The 12,257-nt window shown below is 33.9% G+C and overlaps 1 protein-coding gene across 1 annotated transcript; it reads left to right on the top strand.

The window, feature by feature from the left end:
* Positions 1–8,411: 8,411 nt before the first annotated feature.
* Positions 8,412–11,835, top strand: LOC134845230 (protein piccolo-like). Its single transcript, XM_063862144.1, has 3 exons — positions 8,412–8,943; positions 11,186–11,256; positions 11,512–11,835. The coding sequence occupies exons 1-3, from the start codon at positions 8,512–8,514 to the stop codon at positions 11,597–11,599; spliced, it is 591 nt and encodes a 196-aa protein (XP_063718214.1). The 5' UTR covers positions 8,412–8,511; the 3' UTR covers positions 11,600–11,835.
* Positions 11,836–12,257: the final 422 nt, after the last annotated feature.

Here is a 12,257-nt window from a genome sequence, read left to right on the forward strand (position 1 = left end):
AATTATCTTGCAGCGATAAAAGGAAAAGATACCACTTGGACTAAATCGCGCATTTGTCCTAGTGCTAGTGCTACTGACCATTAGATTAACCTTTCTTACTGCTCCATAGACTTGTTATACTGCTCCATAGACCTCAAAATGCAGTCGGACCTTTCAAGGCTTCGCCCTGATACGAGCACTATTGTTATCTTTATTCTGATTGGATTAAAAGTAACGGAATACTTGTGTTTGGGGTGGGTTTTTTTTTCGTCAGACAAATATCGACTTTTTAACTGGCCAATTTAAACAAAAGTTTTAAACATCATTCACAGCTATTGTTGTCTTGAGTTTAACTTTGAAAAGATAATTTACCTGTGATCATTTTTTGTAAAGTTATGGGGGTTAAAAAAATTGCTAATTTGGGACAATTAACTTGCGATACTTTTTGCACTAATAACGCGTAATCGGAAATTTAACCCGTCTTAGAAATTGTTCCAAAGTGGTTCAAGGAAGCTTATATGCCATAATTGATTTGTTAATTAGAGCAAAATCTCTTTTTTTAAATTTATTATGGCGTGTGGGGGGGAAGTTTTTACCAAAATTTTTTAAATTTTTTAAGTTTTTTTTAATTTAACTAAATTTAAATTTGTCATGTCATTACTGCTCCATAGACTTTAAAAGGCAGTCGGAACATTCAGGGCTTCGCCCTGATACGAGCATTCTTGTTCTTTTTTGCTATGTAACGAATAATTTCATCTATTTCTGTGGGAAAAGATGAATCAATTACTGCTCTGCTAACTAATAAAGAGAACTTTGAGCCTTGTCTCACTTGCGTAGATGCAGTTTCCAACAGAAAGCAGTTGCTTGAAATTGATGCGCGAACTTGTTTCGGCAAACTGATTTTTATGACATGCGCATCGCTTTTAGAAACTTCACGAGCAAAACATTATCAACTTATTGGCCAAGTATCAAATGTTTCTTAATATAAAATTACATGTGAAACCTTGCAATTCACCTTAAAATAATGAGAGTAACTTAGCTTGAACAAGCAAAAAAATGTTCATTGAAAATCTTAAGGAAATTTTAAAAATTAAACTTGAGACAGAGTGTATTTTTAACCTTGTCTAGATACGTATGGGTTTACATCAATATATCGCTATGAATTGAATTATCTAGAATAAAAGTCACCTCAAAGTCGTTTGAAGAACACACTTGAAGAAAGCACAAAATTTGTAGAAATCAATAAACTCAACATATGTTAATGTATAAAAGTTGCATATCAATCTCCTTAAGCGTATCGTCATTTTCCTACAAAAATCTGATTTTAATCCATGTTCGATATTTTTGCGAGAAAATTATTGATCTAATTTTCCGTCGAATTTTTTTTGAGTTAAAGCTAGCTCTTTATTGTTTGTGTCATTAACGTGAACAAAACTGCTCGTATATCAGGGAAAAGCCCTGAAAATTCCGACTGTCTCTTAATTCATATTGATTAGCTTTTGGGAAAATAAAATATTGAAAACCTATACATTTTGTGGACAATATGAAAGTGTAAGATTTTGAGTCGCACAAAAACAATAAAACCACCAAGAAGCTAGCCTCAATTCAATTTGGAACGATTTTGTTGCGCGGGATAATTCGCCACGCAAAAATAAATCGCGTTACGCTCTCAGCATAATGAATGAATTCTTCGAAGCGCGCATAATGTAGTCCAGAACATGGCAAATTTGGCAATTTTCAAACTCCCTGAACTTTACAAAATAATCGGAGGTGAAGTATCTTTTTACATTTGAACTCAAGAAGTCAATATCTTTAATGATGTAGAAAAAAAAATAGATTAAAATTATTATTTCGATCGGTAAAAATCGACTGAATAAAACAACCACACCGAGCTTAAATATTCCATGGGATTTTTTGTGCAAGATCTGAAATTCTTTATTTCTTACATAAGTTGATTCTCAGTCCTGAAATTCTTTATTTCAGATCTTGATAGAAACTTGAAAAAGTAAATTTCAGATCTGAAATTAGATCTGAGAAACCCTTTGTTAAATTAAAATTTATGCGTATCGATCAAACACCTGAGTTTTTTTTGATGTTTCTGCAATACACAATTACGTTTACATTAACTAGAGGTAAAAAAAATTCCGAATAACTTCCATTACGAGGCCAATTTAGGCACTGACTAGGCGCTCATTTTTGTGTCTGTATGTTCCTGGATTCCAGAGTCAAGTCTTCAAGCATGTTAAAACTTTGTCGGAACGATCAAAAAAATGAAACAACAAAAAAAGAATAAAGAAGCGTCCTTGTTGCAGAATCCGCGTACAATTCACAAAATGCACAGTTTGGCATCGAGTTTTCACAAATAGTTTTTTTTTAAATTAAGTTATTGTTCAACTGTGTTACAAAAGTTTTCAAAACTGTTAAGACATCAAATTTTGATTTTTCATGCGTTTTTTTGCATTTCCAATGTTTATCTCATGTTTGAGCAAACATATTTCGGCAGTCTCACATTGACGACTTTGCTGAAAACCTGCTAGCTGCTAGTAGCAAACGGAAGCTATCATATACAAAAGTAAAACAAAAATAAAAAAAACTGTGAGAGAATTATTGATTTTTGAGATCTGAAATAACCAAGAAAAACAAAATTTCAGATCTGACAAAAAACCTAAAATAGATTGTTTTTCAGATCTAATTTAGAACATTAACTAGGTACTGGGCATAAGGTGATCTAATACAATTTAGAAAAGTTCCGACAGTAACGGAATATTTGCGCTCGGTATATTTTGTTTCTTCTAACAAATTTTGACTTTTTAACTAGCCGTTTTTGACGGAATTTTTTTATATCATTCGACAGGGGTTGTTGTTCTAGGCTTAAAGTTGAAAAGATATTTTTCCTGTGATCTTTTTTCGTAAAGTTATGGGGGTTTAAAAATTGCTATTTTGGCCAATCTTAGACAATTAACCCGCGATATATTTCGCGAAACTATGGCGTAAGCGGGAATTATATCCTCCTTAGAAATGGTTCCAATTTGGTTGAAGGAAGCTCATTTGCCATAATTGAATTGTTACTAGGAACGAAATCTTTCATTTTGTACTTTATAAGGCGGGGGTATGCGGGATGATTTTCACAAAAAATCTCAAATTAAAAAAAATCACTTCATTTTGTTACATTTTGTTCTATGTTACTACTGCTCTGTAAACTTTAAAAGGAAGTCGGAACATTCAGGGCTTCGACTTGATATGCGGAGTCTTATCATATTATATACTGGTTTTTGGAAACATATTTTGAAAATGTGAAAATGATCATCTGAAAAAAATGCTTCAACAAAAGAAGCATTTGATTGGCTTTGATAGGAAAAACTTTTAAAAAACAATTATCTTGCAGCGATAAAAAGAAAAGATACCACTTGGACTAAATCGCGTATTTGTCCTACTGCTAGTGCTACTGACCATTAGATTAACCTTTCTTACTGCTCCATAGACTTGTTATACTGCTCCATAGACCTCAAAATGCAGTCGGACCTTTCAAGGCTTCGCCCTGATACGAGCACTATTGTTATCTTTATTCTGATTGGATTAAAAGTAACGGAATACTTGTGTTTGGGGTGGGTTTTTTTTTCGTCAGACAAATATCGACTTTTTAACTGGCCAATTTAAACAAAAGTTTTAAACATCATTCACAGCTATTGTTGTCTTGAGTTTAACTTTGAAAAGATAATTTACCTGTGATCATTTTTTTTAAAGTTATGGGGGTTAAAAAAATTGCTAATTTGGGACAATTAACTTGCGATACTTTTTGCACTAATAACGCGTAATCGGAAATTTAACCCGTCTTAGAAATTGTTCCAAAGTGGTTCAAGGAAGCTTATATGCCATAATTGATTTGTTAATTAGAGCAAAATCTCTTTTTTTAAATTTATTATGGCGTGTGGGGGGGAAGTTTTTACCAAAATTTTTTAAATTTTTTAAGTTTTTTTTAATTTAACTAAATTTAAATTTGTCATGTCATTACTGCTCCATAGACTTTAAAAGGCAGTCGGAACATTCAGGGCTTCGCCCTGATACGAGCATTCTTGTTCTTTTTTGCTAAAATAATTTCATCTATTTCTGTGGGAAAAGATGAATCAATTACTGCTCTGCTAACTAATAAAGAGAACTTTGAGCCTTGTCTCACTTGCGTAGATGCAGTTTCCAACAGAAAGCAGTTGCTTGAAATTGATGCGCGAACTTGTTCCGGCAAACTGATTTTTATGACATCCGCATCGCTTTTAGAAACTTCACGAGCAAAACATTATCAATTTATTGGCCAAGTATCAAATGTTTCTTAATATAAAATTACATGTGAAACCTTGCAATTCACCTTAAAATAATGAGAGTAACTTAGCTTGAACAAGCAAAAAAATGTTCATTCAAAATCTTAAGGAAATTTTAAAAATTAAACTTGAGACAGAGTGTATTTTTAACCTTGTCTAGATACGTATGGGTTTACATCAATATATCGCTATGAATTGAATTATCTAGAATAAAAGTCACCTCAAAGTCGTTTGAAGAACACACTTGAAGAAAGCACAAAATTTGTAGAAATCAACAAACTCAACATATGTTAATGTATAAAAGTTGCATATCAATCTCCTTAAGCGTATCGTCATTTTCCTACAAAAATCTGATTTTAATCCATGTTTGATATTTTTGCGAGAAAATTATTGATGTAATTTTCCGTCGAATTTTTTTTGAGATAAAGCTAGCTCTTTATTGTTTGTGTCATTAACGTGAACAAGACTGCTCGTATATCAGGGCAAAACCCTGAAAATTCCGACTGTTTCTTAATTCATATCGATTAGCTTTTGGGAAAATAAAATATTGAAAACCTATACATTTTGTGGACAATATGAAAGTGTAAGATTTTGAGTCGCACAAAAACAATAAAACCACCAAGAAGCTAGCCTCAATTCAATTTGGAACGATTTTGTTGCGCGGGATAATTCGCCACGCAAAAATAAATCGCGTTACGCTCTCAGCATAATGAATGAATTCTTCGAAGCGCGCATAATGTAGTCCAGAACATGGCAAATTTGGCAATTTTCAAACTCCCTGAACTTTACAAAATAATCGGAGGTGAAGTATCTTTTTACATTTGAACTCAAGAAGTCATTATCTTTAATGATATAGAAAAAAAATTAGATGAAAATTATTATTTCGATCGGTAAAAATTGACTGAATAAAAAAACCACACCGAGCTTAAATATTCCATTTTATTCGAAAGTCGGAACAAAAAGCAATGTTTGTTTGGGTGTAAAATGTTCTTCAATGAAATAATTTTCAATCTTCAATTTGTTCGATTTATTGTATCAAGCACATTAGAATAATCTTTTACTGCATTAAGACAGCTAGAACAGGCTATTCACCCTAACAAGGTACTAAACTCTGAGAGCTGCATTCACAAACTAATAACGACCCCGTCCCCATGGGATTTTTTGTGCAAGATCTGAAATTCTTTATTTCTTACATAAGTTGATTCTCAGACCTGAAATTCTTTTTTTCAGATCTTGATAGAAACTTGAAAAACTAAAATTCAGATCTGAAATTAGATCTGAGAAACCCTTTGTTAAATTAAAATTTATGCGTATCGATCAAACACCCGAGTTTTTTTTGATGTTTCTGCAATACACAATTACGTTTACATTAACTAGCGGTAAAAAAAATTCCGATTAACTTCCATTACGAGGCCAAACTAGGCACTGACTAGGCGCTCATTTTTGTGTCTGTATGTTCCTGGATTCCAGAGTCAAGTCTTCAAGCATGTTAAAACTTTGTCGGAACGATCAAAAAAATGAAACAACAAAAAAAGAATAAAGAAGCGTCCTTGTTGCAGAATCCGCGTACAATTCACAAAATGCACAGTTTGGCATCGAGTTTTCACAAATAGTTTTTTTTTTAAATTAAGTTATTGTTCAACTGTGTTACAAAAATTTTCAAAAACTGTTAAGACATCAAATTTTGATTTTTCATGCGCTTTTTTGCATTTCCAATGTTTATCTCATGTTTGAGCAAACATATTTCGGCAGTCTCACATTTACGACTTTGCTGAAAACCTGCTAGTAGCAAAGGGAAGCTATCATATACAAAAGTAAAACAAAAATACCAAAAACTGTGAGAGAATTATTGATTTTTGAGATCTGAAATAACCAAGAAAAACAAAATTTCAGATCTGACATTAAACCTAAAATAGATTGTTTTTCAGATCTAATTTAGAACATTAACTAGGTACTGGGCATAAGGTGATCTAATACAATTTAGAAAAGTTCCGACAGTAACGGAATATTTGCGCTCGGTATATTTTGTTTCTTCTAACAAATTTTGGCTTTTTAACTAGCCGTTTTTGACCGAATTTTTTTATATCATTCGAAAGTGGTTGTTGTTCTAGGCTTAAAGTTGAAAAGATATTTTTCCTGTGATCATTTTTCGTAAAGTAATGGGGGTTTAAAAATTGCTATTTTGGCCAATATTAGACAATTAACCCGCGATATATTTCGCGCTACTAAGGCGTAAGCGGGAATTATATCCTTCTTAGAAATGGTTCCAATTTGGTTGAAGGAAGCTCATTTGCCATAATTGAATTGTTACTAGGAACGAAATCTTTTATTTTGTACTTTATAAGGCGGGGGTATGCGGGATGATTTTCACAAAAAATCTCAAATTAAAAAAAATCACTTCATTTTGTTACATTTTGTTCTATGTTACTACTGCTCTGTAAACTTTAAAAGGCAGTCGGAACATTCAGGGCTTCGACTTGATATGCGGAGTCTTATCGTATTATATACTGGTTTTTGGAAACATATTTTGAAAATGTGAAAATGATCATCTGAAAAAAATGCTTCAACAAAAGAAGCATTTGATTGGCTTTGATAAGAAAAACTTTTAAAAAACAATTATCTTGCAGCTATAAAAAGAAGTGATACCACTTGGACTAAATCGCGTATTTGTCCTACTGCTAGTGCTACTGACCATCAGATTAACATTTGGTTTAATAATATAAAATGAATTTTCAGCATCTGTTTCGATTCCAAGCTTTTTATTTTTTGAAGGTAAACCTTTGCACTTGCATACGAGTAAATTGAAGAAAATAAAAAAATTTTCCTGTCAAAAAAAAACAAATTCCAGCTTTGATTTACTTGAGCTACAATAGACAAGGAAACCATATAAAATTGCCTATAAATTCAAATAATCTCCTTCCTTATCGTAGCTGAAGTTAATCAGCGCTGGAAATTTTGTTTATTGATAATCATTTCATAATAAGCCAAATAGAAGCTTAATAGCTTTCTTCTTGAAAAACAGTTTGCCTTTTGAATCTAATTAGTTTTTGCACACGGTATCTGCGTCATCTGTAAATTTCAGCTGGCTGTCATGTCGAACACCTAAATATTCCAAAGACTAACTGAAACTGATTTTTTCATCTGCTAAAAATGTTTCTAATCCAAACACGCTCTTTTCATCCATTTTTTGCGTTTTCTGGAGCTGATCGAACAAATGCTTTGCACTCACCAGCCATAAGTTTTATTTATATCGTTTTTAAAATCACTTTTTTATGGCTTGAAAAGAAACAAGAAAGGCAGTGCCATCCGCAAAAAGACTAAACTCAAAAACTTAACGTCCGTAAAAATGAAACGCTTTTTGATTTTTTTTCAATTATTATCATTTTTTTTATTTAAAGTTTTGCTTCACTCTATGGAGCAAAAACATTGGTAAACAGGTAATTTAATTTCACATGTTGGGCAAAAATTGAACATCAATGACGATTTCAGTTCAAGTGCTCTGATTTTATCCTATTGTATTGTACCAGTCGTTATACTGAAGGCGATTAGGGCCAAGGGTGGATCTAGGGTTTTCTCGATGGGGGGTGGGCGGTTTTTCAAAAAAAAATTTAGACTATTTTGTCGACTTTTTTATAGGTCAACCAAATTTTTATTCTGAGCTCTACCAAATCACTATAAAGACACAATTTTAAATAAGTTTTCTAGGCACCGTTTCTCTAGGCGTTTTAGGCACATTAGGAAAAATTTGATGGAAAAAAACTGCCTTGTTCGGCGCGCGCTCCCCCCTTAAAATTAGTATATTTTGGCGCTCAAGGCAGAAAAAATTTATGGTCAGCCAAAAATTGATATCTCAAAATAGTACAAAGGGGGGCCCTTTGGGTCGGCAGGGGGTCGAATGCCTGAAAAGAGGGCGTCCGCCCAAATACCCCCACGCCCCCCATACTCCCCTCTAAATCCGCTGGTGATCCGGGGCCGTACTAGAGTCTTAAACCATTTTGAACTCACTTATTACATGTTGTTAGCTATAACAACACCTCTAACAACAACAACAACAACGACTAGCTCAACTCTTCCTCCCACAACCTCATCAACGACGACAACAAAACGGAGAACAACAACAAAACGGACAACAACAACCCCGAAGCCGCCGACCACGACGACAACGACTGCTAAACCCTCAAATATAGTGATAGACTTCACTGCATCTATTTGCATATCAATGATACCATGTAATATCTGCAATAAGCCCAAGAAACCAGTTCCGATTGTTCCGCCCGAAGTGGCAGGCGGTTCAACTGCTCCTCCGAAAGTGAAGACGACAACTCAAGTCACAGGCAATGGCAAAGGAAACCCAACTCAAGCTACAACTAAAAGTTCTGTTATCGGTCCCCCAACTGTGCCCAAAAAACCTCCAGGAAAAACAACTCCACATCCAAAAAAGCCCACACAGCCCGTGATTAAAACTACAACGGAAACTACACAATTCACGACACCAAAAATTGACAAAGTGGTAGTGAATCCGGATACGACTGCGCCTCCGGAGTGCGATAGCGGAGCGTGCGTACCGGGGTTGTCAGATCCAGACGACGAGACCCCGGGACCGAGCGACGCTGACAACAATGCAGTAGACACCGAAGTCAACATAGCCTCTGTAAGTTACATTTTGTAAGTCAGTGGCAATCATTTTTTGAGAGTAAATAGAAGACTTTTGTTGCACTTTTTTTAGTTTTTCTCATAAATTTTTTAGTTTTTCTCATAGAATACTCACCTTGTTTTCAACAAAATACTTATTTTAGAATTTCGGGCTACTTCCCTGTTTGCCTACTCTGCTAGTTTTTTTAACATTCCTCACATTCTACGGCATTCGACATTTTCAATAGGAGAGAAACTAATCGCTGAATCAAGTGCTATGCGTTCAAATGAAAGAAGAGTTTACGGAAAACTACTTTGCATCAGCGGCTACACTAATTTTTTTTTTACGCAAAAAGGTATTGCCTATCAAAGTTTTTGTTTTTGGCAATTTTTGGTTTTTTAGAAATGTTTTACTTTTCTCGAAAAAAAACCCTGCCAAATCTGAGATTATTGGTTCAACTGAAAAAAAAAATGATTCAACGGTACGCTCTAAAACTGAAAGAAAAAGATATAACGCTCAAAAAGTCTTATTTGTTTTTCTGTTTTCTAGAAACTTTTTGTCTTTTCTCAAAAACGGCTGTGCCAATTGTCAAATTAAGGCTTCAATAAAAAAAAACGGGTTGCGAGACTCTTCCCTGCAGAAATGGCGAATCCTTTTTTGCATGAAAGTTGTTAGGTTTTTGGTAGACATATAGTTTATGATATTCTCTTGCAGTTTTTGTAAACTTTTTCAAGATTAGTGGTTCAATAGAAAAAAGCAGGTTGTGGAAAATTTCCCTGCTGAAGCAGCCTGGCCAAATTTATGGCTGATAAACTGTTATGAACCTAGGAAAGCCAAAACTTTGAGACTTAAATCGTTTTTATTTTTATTTTTAATTTCTGTATGAAAACCTGGGGCTAATGCTTCAATCAAAAGTAGAAGGTGCAAAAATTTTATCCGGTTTAAATTTTTACACCCTATTTTGTAGAAGAGAAACCTGTAGGAAAGTCGACTTTTCAATGTCAAACCTTACATTAGGTTCAGATTAAAAATGGTTAGCGAAAATCTCCTCCACATAAATGGCTAATTCTGTAATGAGTAATGAACTTAGTGATTTTTTTTTTCAGGAAAAATCCTAAAAGTCTCTAATATCTACAGATGTGCATTCATACATATTGATGCACTTTTGAATGCACTTAAGTATATATGCACTCTTTGAGTTCAATTGAAATTCATCTGCTGAAAGTGACGTAAAAAGCACTCTCGAAATACGAACGTGGGCTCTTTTTCCTTCCCCCCCCCCACCTGCAATTTTTTACATGTAAATTTGTTGACGACATCGTCCGATTGTTATGAAAATTTACATACGGACTAATAAGGCCACGACAAACATAATTGGTCGTCTTATTCAACCTCGTAAAACCACTTGTTACACTAACATATTGAAGCTCGTGTGAGGTGGAGGGAAAAGGTAAAAGAGCCCGAACGTGGAAATGAGGCAAAAAAACGTGAACGGTTTTTTAGTTTAGAAAGTGGAGTTTAACTTTTAGGTTTCTAGCGGAATAAAAGCTTTATCTCTTGATCCAGTTTTCTCTAGTTGGGTTCATGTTATCAGAAAAGCGCCAATCATAAATTGTTCGCGAAATTCAAAGAGCTTACTCGGTATGTATTTTTTTTGAAATTCGAAATTCAGTGTTTTTTAATGTTTACTTGCGTTCAGTTTTTTTTCCAATCTTCGATTGGCTATGTTTTTGTTTTAGTAGAAAAACCGCTATAGATTTGAGTAAGTTGCAACTTTTCAAAACTACGCATTTCAACCGCCATCAGTCCTACATATTCGAAAAATTATCAAACAAGTTCATCCAGCTTAAGCTCTTTTTCTGTTACGCTTGTTTAAGGGTCGGTAAGCGTAGTAAAACGTACAGATCACGAAAAACGTGATTGATGTTTAGTTCCGAAAATGAAATTCAATTATCACGTTCCACGGGGGAAATAGAAAATTTAACTGTTGATCCAGTTTTCTCAGGGCTTTTAGGCAATATTTTTTGTCTTTGAATTTCTGCTCCTTGCAATAATTTACTCTTTTTCAAGTGGTCTGTTGAATATGTTATTTAAGTTGACAACTTTTTTGGGTTTTTGGTCAATGAAAATTATAGTAACATAAAAATGTTCAGGTTAAGCCTGGTCGGTTGTTGTGAAATAAAATTTTGATTTCGGCTCTAGTGAATACGACTAATGTATAACTGAAAGTAAATCCAGGTAAAAATTTTATTGATTTCAGAATGCGATGTCGAATTTTCCCGACTACAAGGCGGGTGAGATGTTCGGCGACGAAGTAGCGCAAAACTACAAGTAAGTCTGGGTAGCTTCCATGAAACGATTTTTCAAGCCCCGTAGTTGATAATTATGTCAATCATGCTAAATCTAATATCACATTTTCCTGGAAAATTTTCCAAGTTCATGTTGTCACTTCGAGATATGCTTCTAAGAAAGTCCAAAAAAACGTAAAATTAACACTTTCTTGGCACGATGTTCTGGTCACAACTTTCTCTGAAACAAAAGCAAGTGGATCACATTAGTAATATCAGTTTAAATTTATCTGTTTAGCATGTCGGCAAGGTTCTCATTTGTCATCCAACTAAAACCACAGAGCTTAGTATTGGGAACGGGGTGCTTCTACCTTATAATGAAATGATTCGGTAAAATATTCGAAGCTGAAAAACGCAGGAAAAACTCCTGTATATGCTACAAATGAAACACTCAACAAACAATTGGGACAGATAATGTAGCATGTCGAAAGAAAACGTTATTCATCAACACCAGAATGAAAATGATGGCATTGGTAAGAAAATAGAAGACAGGACAGAAACACTGATTGAACGATTCTGGATGGAAACGAATCTAAACAAATCGACAGCAGGAACAAAGAAAAACTAGATGAAAAACAAGAAGAATCTCAATCAAAACTGCATTGTGTTAACAGTACAGTTCGATTAATTTGAATCATTCATTTTCAGCTTTTTACACAGAGGCGGAGCGGAGATATGAACCCCTTGCGATGCATCAAAAACATTTAAAAAAAGAAAACAAATGATGAAAAAATTTTTAAAGTTTTCAGGCTCACTCAAACTTGATTTTTGTTAAAAATTGACGTTTGAATTTTTGTTCAGACTGAAAATTGATTGCTCGCTCTTCGATTTTTTAAAGTTCAGTTTTGTTTGCTAAAAATAAGGCAAAATCCACTATTGTACAATTAAAGTGTAAGGTCGGAAAAACCTGAAAGACTTTTTATTTCGAAAGTGGATTAAAACTTATATAGCTCAAGATGATTTTTTTTTTTTGGAAAAATTCGA

This window comes from Symsagittifera roscoffensis, chromosome 4 (genome assembly GCF_963678635.1).
Source record: "Symsagittifera roscoffensis chromosome 4, txSymRosc1.1, whole genome shotgun sequence".
NCBI classification, from domain to species: domain Eukaryota; kingdom Metazoa; phylum Xenacoelomorpha; order Acoela; family Convolutidae; genus Symsagittifera; species Symsagittifera roscoffensis.